Below are 16572 nucleotides of genomic sequence, written 5' to 3' on the forward strand. Positions count from 1 at the left end.
ATATTAGTCAACTCTTTATTGACACTTTTTTTTAAACTAGTCTCTGGACACGTTTGTTGCACGTGTATCTCATATCTAATTATCACAAAATGTTATGAAGTATAAATGCATTGAAAATTGTTTTATAACGAAATTACAGGAATAACGATCATTTTCTAACAGAAAAGTTGAACATTTGGTATCTATTCTTTGTATACCTATCCACTTTTCTACTTTTCCAATCTATATATACTTTAGATATCTGCATGAAATATGTTTTAAGGTAATGTGTAATGCACAATCTTTGTACTGTCATTGTAAAATTAAACTGGATTTTAGTTTTAAGAATAATTAAACTAAGCCATTTGTCGTCTTTAATGTCACTTTGATTCACCAGCAGTGTAATTCCTAACTTTAAGGATTTCGAACTCTATCGCCTGCATGTTGTACCTTTTGGCTCAACAATTTTACTGGTGCGTTATTTTTTAAGGAAATACGAAAAATATGCCGAACGCATTTGAAGAATGCGACGTAAGGGTAAACCCATAACGCAAAAGAATAGGCTGAAGCCGTAAAATAATACAGGCCATAAGTCCCATATGACTTATAAATCTCCATTCGTCTGTATAATAACAGCTTTTGTTTATTCTTTCCGCTATGCTTTATCTTTAAGTCGCATTCTACAAATGTGTTTTTCATATTTATGATATTCTCTTAGAAACAACACACCACTTGAATTGTTGAGACAAAACTGCACATTTTGGGAAGAATTCGTTGAATTTCAAGTTTGCAACTAACAAAGTTCTGACATTTCTCTGAAGGTAATGCGCTCGAGCATATCAATTATTAAAATATTCAAATATTCTAGAGCTACAAGCTTGAACACAGATCCGAGTCAAGTGATTATCAAGAAGACAAAAAATACATGCATAAACTCTCCACAACAGTTGGGACCAAAGATTCAAAATGCCACAACATCCAATTTACTCAGTGTTAACACCAGCAGATTTTCCAACTTCCACAGAGCTACAAGTTCTCCTTCAATTATCCTCTCCCTGCATTAGAAAAAATTGAGTCTTGAGGCTGCCACGTATAAAATCTCAGTGAAAATGAAATTCAAAGATGCAATGCATATTGAGATGTTCTATCGATATGTTGTGCTTTCTCATTATCACTTAATATATTGTTTACAGCTACATCCGACCTTTTGACAATACAATTCTTTGATACTTATGACTATAGGTTATTACATAAATTAACAACTAACAAGAATTAACATTGAATTACTAAAACAAAAAACTCAACAGGAAAACTTGCTGTAGATCATATTCAACATTTACTCAACAGATTTAAAGCTCATTTGTAGCAAACCCTACTGCTGGGACAAGTGGTTGAAAATACAGTGAAACTTAGATTGTGACGGTAAATAACATGTACAAGTAGTTTACAAGCCCTTTTATAAGATAAGCAGGTAAAGAAAAAAATAAAAGAACACAGGAAAACGCATGAACATATTAAGAAAATTTGCAAATAATCAAAGATGGAATTTTAACATACTAATTTGAACTTGAAGCCCAGAATTTCCCCAGCTTTCTTGTTCTTCTTGAATCTGTCTTGCACTAGTCTCGAGTGCAAGACTGCAATCTTCTATTTGGATTATTTTTAGTGTCATGATTTCTCCAATACTCTGGGGAATATCCTTCAGCTGATACAAACAACCTAGCAATAGTTGCTCAAGCATTGGAAAGTTATCACTACCTGCTTCCCACCTTTCCAGATGTTCCCACACAAGTTGTAGACTTTTTAATTTTTGAAACACAACATCTTCAGGTAGTCTCAAATCTGTTCCCCTGAATGCACGACGTGTTTTGAGCACCTCAAGATTAGGTAAATTAGCCAGCACAACCATATCTTCCCATGCCAAATGAGTAGAAGATAATCTCAAATGCTTGAGATTAGGTAGGAAAAAATCTCTGGCTAGAATCATTGGGGCTAAGTGACGTTTTGCTAATATAGTTACTCTCTCCAGCATCTGTAATAGAATGATAGAATCAAGAACAGCAGGCCAGTCAACAGGGTTCAAAGACATAACCTTTAGCTTAATTAGATTGGGAGTTCTTCTTAGGATTTTCGCCAAAAAAGGAGAGGAAAGGAGAACAAGTTTTTGTAAGTTACTAAGAAACAAAGGATGTTCTCCATGACTTTCTGCCTCAAGAGGACTGGGTAGATGTATATTCCATCCAATATGCAGATATCTTATCTCTGACATTATCCAGATATCTAGTGGGAGCTTCAACTCTCTCTCATCAGGACTTAGAACAATTATGGTCTGTAGATTCCTCAATTTGGCTAGTGAATGAGCTACGTCAATTCTTGCAGAAACATATCTTAAATGTACAAGCTGAGGTATTACCCAAGAGAAATCGTAATTTATTGATATTACGTCCAACACCATAAGCAGCTTGAACTGTGAGATAATGGGACAGGCAAGATCATAAAAAAATCGAGGTTTGCTTATAAAAACCAAGCTGCGGGTTGTACATATAATACCTGTCCCATGCCAACAAAAATCATGACTGGTACAATTACTAAGTGCAACGATCACTCGCCGTTGATCACTTATTCCTTCTGAGAAAATTGGGACATTCTCATTCTTGACATGCAAAACATTTTCCATTTGAGCTTCTCTTATGCATAGTTGCCGAAGAAGATCGTGAATTTTGCAAGTTTTCATTTTTCCATTAGCCCTTCTTCGATCAGCCAAAATTAGACTTCTATCAATTAACTCTTCTAGATACTCCTCCGCCACCACTTCTAACCTTTTATTGCTTCTTGCCTTTACAAATTGCTCAGCAATCCATAGCCTAATCAACTTCGAAACATGAATATCTGTATCTTCAGGAAAACCTCCGACATAGAGAAAACAAGCCTTCAAATGTTGGGGTAAGTAACTGTAGCTCAAAGAAAGAATTACTTGACACAAGTCCGAAACCGTACCAAAGAATGAGCTCAAATTTTCCTCAACTTTCTTCCAGTTATCATATGTTGGCTCCTTTCCAAGAAGCCCAGCAACAACAACAATTGAGAGAGGTAATCCTCCGCATTTGTGTACGATATGCTTCCCTATTTCTTCTAGTTGTGGAGGATAGGGATCATTTCTGAAAAGTCTTTCAGTAAATAGAATCCAACTATCTTCGAAACTTAGAAAAGACATACTGTGAGGAGGAAAATCGGGGCAGCTGGCATAATCAGCAACATTTTTGAGCCGAGTGGTTAATAGAATTCGGCTTTTATTGTCATCATTTGGAAATATTCTTCGCATTTGGTCCCAAGCCTCAGTACTCCAAATATCATCTATGACAATTAGAAATCTCCTACGCTTCAGACCTCTATACACAATCTCCATCAGTTGATCGTTTCTCATTTCTTGATTGCTTCCAGTAATTGAGGTGACAACTTCACGAAGCATTTGTGTTTCATTGTATTCTTCAGAGATAGTGACCCATGCATGTTTATCAAATCTCGAACGAATAGATGAATCATCATAAAGTTTTCTAGCAAGAGTGGACTTACCTATACCAGCCATACCGACAATTGGTATGACAGTTAACTCATCTGTTTGTCCGGTGAGGCGATCTAGTATGGTATTGAAGTCATCCTCCATTCCAACAACAGAATTGTGCTCAGCTGCATACCTTCTTGATGATGAAGAAGTTCTTGCTAACTCTGCAGATTTTCTTCCATGCTTGTTAAACTCTTGCACCACCTTTTTCTTGAGAGACTCAATTCCTTTCTTCACTTCTTGCAATTCCTCATAGAAGGATCTACAAGCCCTTTCTCGGTCATCTCCATTATCTGCTAGAATGACACTTCTCAGGCTTGAATCAACTCTATCTTCTGCTTTGTAGACTACATCTCTGATCCTCTTTTCTATAACCTTCAGAATTTCAATATTATTAGTTTCTTTTGTAGCCTTTTCAAGAAAGACTTGCAAAGCACAAAGATTTTGATAAGCAGATTCAGCAAGCTGTTGTATACAGCTTCCACAAACCAAACGTTGGTTAGGTTGTAAGAGTTGCTCCAGTGTATGCATAAGTGAAGAAAGAGCAGCATAAGCCATTCCGATGAAGTTTGTCTGGGATAGATGGTAGGAGTAATGGTCAATGCAGCCTGAAAAGACAGCAATACATGTAGAGAATAATTTAAATGGGGAAGGACAAAAACCTACATACCTACCTTGCTGTCGACTTTGTTTGTTCCTGGAAATTAGTAATAGTTTAAGCTCCTTGATTTGCTCCAATCAAGACATATTCCTTTTCTCCACTTGATTCTACCTTTCTGCCTTAGAATATTGTTTGGTACTGAATGGGATGTATTAGAAATACTGTGATTTGTAATGCTTGGATTAGTTATGCTAACATTATGTTTTATCGACTGTTTGGTTTGTTTATTATTTATCTTGCTTTACATAATTTCTAAATAGTACCAAATAGGGGGTATGGAATAGGAATAGTATTGGTATTGTCAATGCTATGGTATATATACATAGGTTGAAAGCACTAGCAAATAAGGGATTAAATAATACCAAAGTTAATATCAGGATTATTTTCTCTAATAACTCCTACCAAAATGTGTGGGGAGGCGGCGTACAAGGTATAATATTTTCTTTTAACAGAAAAATTCTAAATTTGTTCATGAATTTTGCAAAATTAGTCATTCATGTCCACCAATAAAAGTTTATTTTAAAAAATAGTCCATCTGCTTTCCTCTTACTAACAGATTGATCCTGGTTGCAGTAGTAAAAGTGAAAAGTTGCACACATCGTCCATTGAAGGACATTTACTAAATACAACATGTAGAACAGCATGTACATATCAGTGAAAGTTGAAAATGGAACAGAAGCGGACGGGAAAAAGTTGAACAAAGATAGGGAAGCAGGAAAGTAATCATGCTATGACAAATTAGTTTATACATTGTCTACTTTTTAGATTTTACATTAGCCTGTACTTCAAGCTGGAAACCTCCATGTTAAAACAAAAATGCCTAAACTTTTAAGCTTAACAGTAAAAAACAATGTGAACGGCGAGAAAAGGAGATAACTTGATCTGAAGAATTACAACACTTGCCTCTTCAATTCCTATAAGCGAAATTACCTCAAGGGAAGTGACAGAGAGAAACAAATAGAACTTAATGCAAGAACGAAAAGTCCAGTGGACATAACTAATCATGCACTGCGTTCCTCCTAATGAAACGCTCTAAAGATTTTGGAAGATGAGATTCCTCTTCTTCATGTGTTGCTCGAAGAAAGGTTTCTTCGCCTTTTCAACAGCTACTTGCTTCTACCATTATTTTTCTTCTTCGTAGGAATACTTATAACTGCCTCGATAGCTGCTTCCTTTTCTGCTTCTTTTTCCTCCTTTGTTTGTTAGCTCCAACATGATAGTCTCTGGAGGGAGCTTATCAAGAAGAGAGCGGACTTCCTTCTCTCTTCTTTGATTAGATGTTTCAAACGGATTTGCCGCCCAAGAATCGAAGTTGGGTTCTCCGGATCCTGGAATTAAGATAGAAGACCAACCCATCGAGTGTCCTATGCCTAAAACATCTTCATATGGTCTGAACGCAACCTTCTTTACTTGGTATCCTTTCGCAAATGTGTGGGTCATATAACGGCTATAATTCTGAGATACAGAAAGATCTCTGAAAACTTGTACAAAAGATCCGGTTACAATAGCAAGTAAACCTTTTTGACTAAAATCCAAGGCCTTGCAATGACCTGGTAACGTTTGGAGAACCTCAAACTTTCTCAAATCCCAAATCTGTATTTCCTCACTATACCGGCAGTAGCCATTAGATGGCCTTTAGGATGGAATGGTACAGCCATTAGATGGCCTTTAGGATGGAATGGTAGAGCTGTGACTGGTCCAGGATGACAGAGCATCTTCACTGGGGCAGCAGCACTTGTATAATAGTAACAGCTTCCGTTTATTCTTTCCGTTATGCTTTATCTTTAAGTCACATTCCACAAACGTGTTTTGCATATTTATAATATTCTCTTTGAAACAATACAACACTGGAATTGCTGAGTCAAAAGTACACAATTTGGGAAGAATTCGTCGGATTTCAAGTTTGCAACCAACATAAAGTTCTGACACTTCTCTGAAGGTAATGCAAACGAACAAATCAATTATTAGAATATTCAAATATTCTAGGTATGTAGCTACGATAAGCTTGAACGTAGATCGAGTCAACTGACTATCAAGAAGACAAAATGATACATGCATAAACTCTCCAGAACAGCCGTTGGGACCAAAGGTTCAAAATGCTACTACTAATTTACTCAGTGTGAACACCACCAACACCAGCAGATTTTGCGACTTTCACAATGCTACAAGTTCTCCTTCAATCATCGTCTCCCTCCATAATGAAAACATGAGGCTGCCAAGTATAGAATCTCAGTGAAAACAAATTCAAAGATGCACTGCATATTGAGATGTTCTATCGATATGTTGTGCTTGCTTATTATTATCACATAATATATTGTTTATAACTACATTCAACCTTTTGACAATACATGCAATTCTTTGAAACTTATTACTATAGGTCATTACACAAAATTAACAACTAACAAGAATTAACATTGAATTGCTAAACCAATTAACTCAAGAAGAAAACTTGTTGTAGATCGTCTTCAAAGTTTACTCAATAGTCAATCCAAAGCTTGTTGTAGCAAACCCTAGTGGTGACAACAAGTGGTTGAAAATACAGTGGAACTTATATTGTAACAGTAAATGAATGATATACTTTACAATCCCTTCATTAAGATGAGCAGGTAAACATAAAAATGAAAGAACACAGAATAACACATGAACATATTAAGAAAACTTGCTAATAATCAAATATGGAAGTTTAATATACCTATAAAATTCGAACTTGAAGCCAATAATTTCCACAGCTTTCTTGCTCTTCTTGGATTTGCTTTGCACTGGTAACAGCTTCTGAGCTGCAAAGTCCCACTTGGATTAATTTTAGTGTCATTATTTCTCCAATACTTTGGGGAATCTCCTTCAGCTCAGACAACCCGTATAGGATTAGTTGCTCAAGCATTGGAAAATTATCACTAGCTGCTTCCCACCTTCCCAGATCCCCATCCGAAATTTGGAGATATTTTAATTTACGAAACACAACATCTTCATTTAGTCTCCAATCTGATCCATCAAATGCATAATGCCCTTTGAGCACCTCAAGATTGGGTAAATTAGCCAGTACAACCATATCTTCCCATGGTATAGAAGTATATGATAATTTCAATTGCTTGAGACTAGGAGGGAAAATATCCCTAGAGATAATCATTGGGTCAATATGTGATTCTGCTTCTATAGTTAGTGTCTCCAGCTCCTGTAGAAGAATGAGGGAATCAAGAATAACAGGCCAGTGACCATGCTTAATATCAACAATCTTTAGCTTTTTAAGATTGGGAGCTCTTCTTAGGATTTCCGCCAAAAAAGGAGCGAAACTGAGAGCAAGAGTTTGCAAGTTATTGAGAAACAAAGGTGGTTCACCATGACTTTCTGCCTCAAGAGGATTGGGCAGATGTATATTCCATCCAATATCAAGATGTCTTATCTGTGACATTGTCCAGATCTCTAGTGGGAGCTCCAAGTCTGTCACACCTCCTCTTTTATCAAGAATTATGGTCTGTAAATTCCACAATTTGGCTAGTGAAGGAGCTTCGTCAATGTTTGCAGCAACATATCTCAAATGTACAAGTTGAGGTGCAACATCAGAGAAATTGTAACTAATTGAAGATATATCCAACACCTTAAGCAGCTCAAAATGTGAGATAATGTTACAGGGACGCCTATAATAGTATAGATTATTGCTCGTAAAAACCAAGCTGCGGTTTGTACTGATGATACCACTCCCATGCCAATGAAAAATAACATTATTGTAATGAATATCAAGCGGAACAATCACTCGCCGTTGATAATTAATTCCTTCTGAGAAAATAGGGACATTCTCATTCTTCACATGTACAAAATTTTCAGTTCGAGCTTCTTATACATAGTTGTCGAATGACATCATGAATTTTACAAGTTTTAATCCTTCCATTAGCCCTTCTTCTACCAACCAAAATTAGACTCCTATCAATTAACTCTTCTAGATACTCCTCTGCCACCACTCCTAACCTTTTATTGTTTCTTGCCTTTATAAACTGCTCAGCAATCCATAGCCTAGTCAATGTCGAAACATAAATCTCCATATCTTCAGGAAAACCGCCAACATAGAGAAAACAAGCCTTCAAATGTTGGGGCAAGTAACTGTAGCTCAAAGAAAGAATTGCTTCACACTGTTCAGAAACCGTACCAAAGAATGAGTTCAAATTTCCCTGAACTTCCTTCCAATTATCATGTGTGGGATCCATCTTGGCAAGAAATCCAGCAACGACAACAATCGAGAGAGGTAAACCTTGACATTGTCGTACAATATGCTTCCCTATTTCCTCTAGTTGTGGAGGACAGGGATCTTTTCTGAATACTCTTTCGGTAAATAGATTCCAACTATCTTCTAAACTTAGAAAAGACATATTATAAGGAGGAAAATCAGAGCAGCTTACATAATCAGCAACATATTTGAGTCGCGTGGTTAATAGAATCCGACTTTTCTTGTTATCATTTGGAAATAATCTTTGTATCTGGTCCCAAGCCTCAGTAGTCCAGAGATCATCTATGACAATTAGAAACCTCCTACCCTTCAGACTTTTATACACAATCTCCGCTAGTTGATCATTGTTTATTTCTTGATTGATTCCAGTAATTGAAGAGACAACATCAAGTAGCACTTGTCTCTCATTGTAGTTTTCAGAGACAGTGACCCATGCATGTGTATCAAATCGATGTCGAATAGATGGATCATCATAAACTTTTCTAGCGAGAGTTGACTTACCTATACCGCCCATACCGACAATTGATATGACAGTTAGCTCATCTGTTTGGGCAATGAGGCGATCTATTATGTAGTTAAAGTCATCCTCCATTCCAACAACAGTATTGTGTTCAGTTGCATACCTTCTTGATGATGATGGAGTAGTTGCTTCTATAGATTTGCTTCCATGCTTGTTAAACTCGATCAGCGTCATCTCTTTCCTGCTTCTTGATGATGGAGGAGTAGTTGCTTCTGTAGATTTTCTTCCATGCTTGTTAAACTCGATCAGCATCATCTCTTTCCTGAGAAAATAAACTTCTTTTTCCACTTCTTTCAATTCTTCATAGAAGGATCTACAAGCCCTATCTCGAGCGTCTCCATTATCTGCTAGAATGACTCTTGTCAGGCTTGAATCAACTCCATCTTCTGCTTTGTAGACTACATCTCTGATCCTCTTTTCTAAAACCTTGAGAGTTTCAATATCTTTGGCTTCCTTTGTAGTATCCTCAAGAAAAACTTGTAGAGCAGAAAGATTTTGACAAGCAGATTCAGCATGTTGTTGTATACAGCTTACACAAACCAAACTTTGGTTAGGTTGCAAGAGTTGCTGCAGTGTATGCATAAGTGAAGAAAGAGCAGCATAAGCCATCCCAATGAAGTTTGGTTGGGATAGATAGTAGGAGTAATGGTCAAATGCAGCCTGAAAAGACACCAATATATGTAGAAAATGTAATTTAAATGGGGAAGGACAAAAACCTACACATCTACCTTGCTGTTGTCTTTTCTTTATTCAGGTAATTTAATAGTTTAAGCTCCTTGATTTGCTCTAATTTTGTTTCCTCGAGACAATCCACGTGCTGCTGGTCCAAATTAGCCGCATCATTTCATGATTTGCAACAATAATGGCTCAAGAGCATAACTGGTGTCTATGTTCATGAGTTAAAACTCTTTAACTACTAGTCTCTAGGGGGACTAACAAAGTGTAGTGCACAAAGGACTACTATTTTCTTTTAACAGAAAAAGTCCAAATTTCTTCCTGAATCTTGCAAAATTAGTCATTCATGTCCACCAATAAAAGTTTGTTTTAAAAAATAGTCATCGTTACCCAAACATATCATATATATCCTCAGTCTGCTTTCCTCTTACTAACAGATTGATCTTTGGTCGTAGTAGTAAAAGTGAAAAGTTGCACACATCGTCCATTGAAGACATATACTAAATACAAGAACATCTGTACATATCAGGGCAAGTTCAAAATGGAACGGGAAAAAGTCGAACAATGACAAGGAAGCAGGAAGTAATCAAGGCTATGAATAAAATGATTCATACACTCCCTAGTATGTAGATTTTACATTGGCCTGTACTTCAAGCTGGAAACCTCCATGTTAAAACAAGAATGCCTAGACTTTGAACCTCAACAGTAAAAAAACAATGTAAACAGTTAGAAAAGGAGATAACTTAATCTGAAGAATTACAACATTTGCCTCTTCAATTCCTATAAGCAAAGTTCCCTCAAGGGTAAGAAAGATAAGTCCAGCGGACATAACTAATCATGCAACTGCCTTCTTCCTAACGAAACGCTCTAAAGATTTCGGAAGCTGAGTTTCCTCAGTGAGTTTCCTCTTATTCATGTGTTGCTCCAAGAAAGGTTTCTTAGCTTTTTCAACAGCTTCTTGCTTCTTCTTTGCGATCTTACTCGGCTTGCTTCTACCTTTTGTTTTCTTCTTCATAGGAATATTTTTAGCTTCCTCAATAGCAGCTTCCATTTCTGCTTCTCTTTCCTCCTTTGTTGGCTTTTCCTTCTTCCATGCTGGTCTCACCGAACCAATCTTTGTCGGATCCAACATGATAGTCTCCGGAGGAAGTTTATCAAGAAGAGAGCGGACTTCCTTCTCTCTTCTTTGTTTAGATGTTTCGAACGGATTTGCCACCCAAGAATCAAAGTTGGGTTCTCCGGATCCTGGAATTAAGATAGAAGACCAACCCATCGAATGTCCTATGCCTAGAACATCTTCGTATGGTCTAAACGCCACCTTCTTTACTTGGTATCCTTTCGCAACAGAATGGGTCATATAACGGCTATAATTCTGAGATCCACAAAGATCTCCGAAAACTTGTACAAAGGATCCGGTTGCAGTAGCAAGTAAACCTTTTTGACTAAAATCCAAGGCCTTGCAATGACCCGGTAATGTTTGTAGAACCTCAAATTTTCTCAAATCCCAAATCTTTATTTTCCTCTCCATACCGGCAGTTGCCATTAGATGGCCGTTAGGGTGGAATGCTAGAGCTGTGACGGGTCCAGGATGACAGAGCATCTTCACTAGGGGAGCGGCACTTGTAGGCTTCCACATGCTGACGGTCCCACCAGAATGGCCAACAGCAACCACACCGTTGAAGGGATTCACTTGCATGACATCAGTACGACCCAAGCCAGTTCGAAGATTAGATACCATCTGTCCAGTGGTAACATCCTGATAACGCAGCTGACCAAATTTATTTATAGTAGCCAAAAGGAAGTGATTCCTTAAAAACTGAAGCTTTAGCACAGCACCGTGTTCCTGGAATTTAAGAAAGATCATGCGTGAGGACCATATTTACTTGCTAATTGGTTAAAAACTTAAGCAATCAGGAAAATGCAAAAGATAAGCATGCATTTGTTTCAACAATATCATCCTAAAATAGCAATCAACCACATGGAATCCATACAATTTTCTTTTCTGGACGGTAGACTATAAACGGTAATTCCAGATCAATATTCCTTTTTTTTGGGGGGGGGGGGGAAGGAATAGAGTATCGCTATTCCTTTTCTTGAAGCAAAAATATAGCAAGAAAAGTATGATTCTAGCAACTCTCCAAAGGACCAGAAGACATATGCACTGTGAATAATTTTATTTTTGAAAAGGAAGAAGAGTTACGAATAATAAGAAACAAGTACTAAGTAAATGCAGAATAGCTGACACCTGGCTCTTCCAACTTCCAACCATTAACATAGTTAAAAAGTACGTAAAATAATGCACCAGCTGAAATAACCATGCAAAATTGGAAGTATTAAAAGGGCACACGTACATGAACACAAGTTGTAACGACAAAACATGTAATGATCTAACTGTCCAGACAACAAACAGCACATGGCATTAACAGGTCAAACTAACCTTCAGGCAGTGGAGCTCCGTGCCATCTCTATTGTATATATACGGGTACCTGTGACATGCCAGATATTTAGGTTTACGAAACGAAATATGCCAGATTTGTGATGGACATTAATAAAAAGGAGGAATTCTATGGGAATGAAGAATGTTGGAACGTGGAATATAATTAAAAGGACATGCACAAATTATTGATCCAGCAGTAAAATTCAAGTTGACACAAAGAAGAAATGCTAGAACAAGTAAGTCATCCTTTTCATATCCAGATTCAAACCAATTATGAGATCCATGTGAACATTTAAGAAGAGCGTTGGAACTTATACAATCTCTGTAACCTGTGAAAGATAACCAAAGGAATAGACTTCCTTTGCAACCCGTCTTATAACACATAACAATCAAGAAAGTGCATAAAATGAGTCTTACTTCTTTTGAGCAGCAGCGAAAAACTGTTCATTATGCAAGAAGACTACATCACGCACTGTTTCCCTGACCTGGAAAGAAACCAAAGCTATAAGCAAATGTAATACAAGACTTTATTTCAACGGTGTTGCATAACATGATACAATGATGCTGACACTTCTTCATTCGATAAACTAAGTTTGATATGTGATAATGAAATTAATGATACTAAATCATCTAACTGCAAGCTAAGAATAGCCCATGTTAAATGGATTATTATGTGCGACAGACAGCCTTGAAACCTCCCGAAGTAAGATCCTTGACACCTTTACGAAGTATAACAATAACATCTATATGCTTGTTTTATATAATCTTTTTCGAGAATAAATAAAAAAACAATTAAGTACCTGTAGTTCTTTAATGGCATTCATGTTTTTCATATCTACAATAGCAATGTGACCCTTTCGTCCAGCTGCAGCCATGTAGCGACCACTAGGTGTGAATTCAAGAGTGTAAGGACCAAAATCTGCAAAATACAAGTCAACAACTGATGTGAAGCTACATAAACCATAATCTGTGGAAACATACAAAAAAAACAAATGACAGACAGGAGAGCAGCACCAATGCCTCACTTTATCATCAACAATTAATAAGATGGATAATGCACAGGCTCATCATCATATAAATCACCATCGAATATTCATACTGGTTAAATATCAAGCACAATGAAAAACAAGGAGAAGATTCGAAGATAGGCAAAGAACTGAAAGTAAACAAACAGAAGAATATCCACCACCTCTCTTATTTGAGAAAGCTGAGTATGAAATGAAGTATATAGCATGAATGCATCAGACCAAATATTTCATAACTATTTGACTATTTCAAAATTCTGTGATAAAGCATAATAACTAAAGTTTTCATCTTCACCGGCTTCCGTTAGTGACGCTTTTAATAAGATACAAAGAATTATCTGAGCAAAATCTCAAGTCTAAAAAATTGAGTAATGACCAAAACCAGTTACAGTTGCTAGGGATGAAGCATAATACATTTCACTATTCTGCTTGCAAGTTTAAATGGATAAACATGCAGGACATGCCCAAATTCAATTATCATGAAAATGAAATTGAAAGAAAGACCGGCAACTTTGCAGCTTTTCAGTATTTATATATAAGCAAAATCTTCCAAAAGCTTAACCTGGTAAGACGATATCAAATTGTTTCCTAGAGCTCAAAATGTCAACTTCATTGGCAATTGCATCCTGCTTTATTCTCCACGTCTTCTCAATACCGTCACCCTCTAGATAACCACCCTCACTTGGCATAAGCCACTGACAAAAGCAGAAGAGTTAGAGATTCAAACAAATCTCAGTGACAGGCATAAAATTGTACGTAGTTGGTAAAATCAACTTCAAATGGTTAACAGAGGTAACACTGTTAGACTTGACGGAAACAGTGGGAAAAAAGGACTTGACTATAAACACCAAGAAAGTCCCATCAAATCCTAAAATATGCAACACCAAGCAAGTAACATCAAATCGTAAAATAGGCAACACCAAAAAATACAGTTGACACAGAATATACAAAAAATAGCAAAAGCTACATCTTAAAAAGCTGCACCAGAATCTAGAACTAAATAACTACAAAAAAATATACCTCCTTTTATTTTCGAAACTATAAAAAAATGTACATCTAGATGTGAGTTCCCAGTAATTTCCTTTTTCTTCATTCCCGTCAAATCTAACACTCTGTCTAGTAAATATTTGTCGGAGACTAAAAGCGTTAACTTTTGGCAAACTTAAAGGACCAAAAATGTTAAGTTCGTACTTTAGATACTATCTTGAACCTACCCTCAAACATTAGGGGCCAATTTTTTCATTTTCTCTGCAATTTGACCTAGGTTTTCCGCAGTTGAGTTTAATGAAAAAAAATACAAGCAACGTTGGGCTGGGAGGAGGAAGCAGTTAGGGCAGTAGAATAAATCTACTAGTTACAATGTGAGAAACAAAAATAGTGATATGCATAACCAATATCCTGCAGATACCTAGAAAATTAAGTTAAACTATCAGAACAAAGTCTAGACACCTTCTCAGCCTTCGCGGCAGCTGCTGCAGATTTTCCATACAAATCTTCTTTCACAGCAAGCTGACCCTGTAATTTTTTATCTTTCAATGCCTGCAAATTATTAGAAGTAGCTCTTTAACATCTGATCATCAAGGAAAAGAAAAACAAACCAGTTTGTAAATCAAAGTTTTGAGTTAAAAGCAAGTTTATAAATCTTAACAAACTTCAGTACCTTCAAATCTGTTCCTTCACCTCTAAGATATTTCTTTTGTGTCATATCCATCTCTTCAGAAATGACCTGCCAGTCAAGATATCGAGAAGAATCACAAGGCAGTTGAGTAAGAATAAGAAAGGAAATGATCAAGTTCTAAAGATTTCTATGCATAGTGATGTTTGGTACTTCTAATCAAGAAATATTGGATCTAATCATCAATTGTAATCCTTTTGATCCCTAATACTACTTCAAACAACCATGTTAAGAACTCAAAGGTTTCAACATGCCATCGCTTAAGTTCTAAAACTAAGGTCCAATATTACTGTAAAGAAAGCAAAGTCCAGAAAAATACTAAAAACGTAACAAGATTCATCTTCCCAAAATAGGCATAAAGCGAACAATACAGAACAATCCTACTAGGTGTTGATAATGATCAATAACCACCATATATAACCCGTAGTTTAACCCAACTCAACCAAATCTAAAGAGTGAATGATAGTGGCCGCCGTTTGGCCATGAGAATTGTTCACTTTTTTTCCGGAATAGTTTTTCACTTCATTTCAAACTCAATGTTTTTGGTTATAAAAGTTCCAAATCCAACTTGGAGTTGGATTTCAAATTTGGAGAAGTGCTCCAAACATGTTTTCCAACTCCGACTTCATAAATTCCAAATAAAGTGCTCTCTTCTCTCCTTTGCAAAAAGTATAACCAAACACAATTCATTCTAACTACTATTTTCTAGATAATTTCAAAACTTAATCAGTTTGCTTCAAGTAATAGTTCCATATTACTTAAAAACTGGTTATATTACACACAACCCAAGCACAGATTCTGATGAAGAACTCATTCCACCACTTATAACATTCAATTTAGATAAAAAGAATCCAAAAAAAAAAAAAACCTACAATGAAGGAATAACCACAGCTATATATAGAAAAAAATACAGAATTTCTAATTATGAGTGGCCAAGAACAAATTTTTCTCAATACTTGATTCAAAAACAGCAACTTTATCAACTACCCTTTACCCCATTTTGCCTGTAAATTTGAAAAGTAATATAAAAACTACAAATTACTAATTGTGAATGGCCAAGAACAATTTTTTTATTAATACTTGATACAAAAACAGCAACTTTATCAACTACCCTTTACACCATTTTGTATGTAAATTTGAAAATTAATTAAAAAAAACTCACCTCATCTGTAGTAGGATTACTTTTCTTTGGAGTTATTTTCTCCACCTTCACCACCATATTTGCACTTAAAAATATATATTTCCAAAGCTTTGTAAACAGCAAATATATAAAGACTTATAAAGGGAAAAATATATATTAGTTGGAAAAATTGGGCAGCCGGAAAATTGACTGACGGCAAAGGGTTTAGGGTTTTAGGTTTTGGGTAATGGTAGATGTACTATAGTACCACTTGTTAAATTAGGTAAAATAATTTAAACCAAACAAGTCCTTAAGTTTTTTTTTATGATAACACTTTTGCCCTTAAACTTCTAATGGCAGCCCTTCATTTTTTTTCTTCCATTGTTTGGTACTCTCTTTTGTACCAATTTATGCGAAGGTGTTTGACTGGGCACAAAGTTTTAAGAATAAAAGGAAGACTATTAGGGATTGTTTGGTTGGTTGGATAAGTATAATTATTCTGAAATATTTTGTGGAATTATGTTATCCTGCGTTTGGTAATGAGCATTATTTAGTAACAAAATTATTTCATCCCGTCTTTGTAGTATAAATGGTGAGATAAATTATCTCATATAGAAGGTGCGATAAAATAATCTCACGTGATATTCTTGTCTATCCCATTCTACCAACTAAACAACCTCTTAAAACTTGTGGTTTAGA

At 36.1% G+C, this 16572-nt stretch overlaps 2 protein-coding genes and 1 pseudogene across 2 annotated transcripts; all 3 read right to left on the minus strand.

Moving 5' to 3' along the window:
* Window positions 1–1513: 1513 nt before the first annotated feature.
* On the minus strand, window positions 1514–4292 carry LOC132067544 (putative late blight resistance protein homolog R1A-10). Its single transcript, XM_059460808.1, has one exon. The coding sequence runs from the start codon at window positions 4097–4099 to the stop codon at window positions 1514–1516; it is 2586 nt and encodes an 861-aa protein (XP_059316791.1). The 5' UTR covers window positions 4100–4292.
* Window positions 4293–6221: 1929 nt separating this feature from the next.
* On the minus strand, window positions 6222–9588 carry LOC132067543 (putative late blight resistance protein homolog R1A-10; annotated as a pseudogene).
* Window positions 9589–10181: 593 nt separating this feature from the next.
* LOC132067546 (probable U3 small nucleolar RNA-associated protein 7) lies at window positions 10182–16137 on the minus strand. The gene is made up of 8 exons (XM_059460809.1): window positions 15916–16137; window positions 14739–14804; window positions 14528–14617; window positions 13641–13773; window positions 12854–12972; window positions 12471–12538; window positions 12054–12102; window positions 10182–11459 (listed from the first exon to the last, which is right to left on the minus strand). Exons 1-8 carry the CDS (start codon window positions 15970–15972, stop codon window positions 10452–10454), a joined length of 1590 nt encoding a protein of 529 aa, XP_059316792.1. The 5' UTR covers window positions 15973–16137; the 3' UTR covers window positions 10182–10451.
* Window positions 16138–16572: the final 435 nt, after the last annotated feature.

This window comes from Lycium ferocissimum, chromosome 8 (assembly GCF_029784015.1).
Source record: "Lycium ferocissimum isolate CSIRO_LF1 chromosome 8, AGI_CSIRO_Lferr_CH_V1, whole genome shotgun sequence".
Lineage (NCBI taxonomy): Eukaryota > Viridiplantae > Streptophyta > Magnoliopsida > Solanales > Solanaceae > Lycium > Lycium ferocissimum.

What these genes read in the sequence shown, in the direction of transcription:
- LOC132067544 (XM_059460808.1), bottom strand. Translation starts at nt 4,099, where the DNA reads ATGGCTTATGCTGCTCTTTCTTCACTTATGCATACACTGGAGCAACTC.
- LOC132067546 (XM_059460809.1), bottom strand. Translation starts at nt 15,972, where the DNA reads ATGGTGGTGAAGGTGGAGAAAATAACTCCAAAGAAAAGTAATCCTACT. An exon ending in ATGCCATTAAAGAACTACAG is followed by an intron (nt 12,539 to 12,853) that starts GTACTTAATTGT and finishes GTTTCTTTCCAG; the next exon opens with GTCAGGGAAACAGTGCGTGA. An exon ending in CGGAGCTCCACTGCCTGAAG is followed by an intron (nt 11,460 to 12,053) that starts GTTAGTTTGACC and finishes CTTAAATTCCAG; the next exon opens with GAACACGGTGCTGTGCTAAA.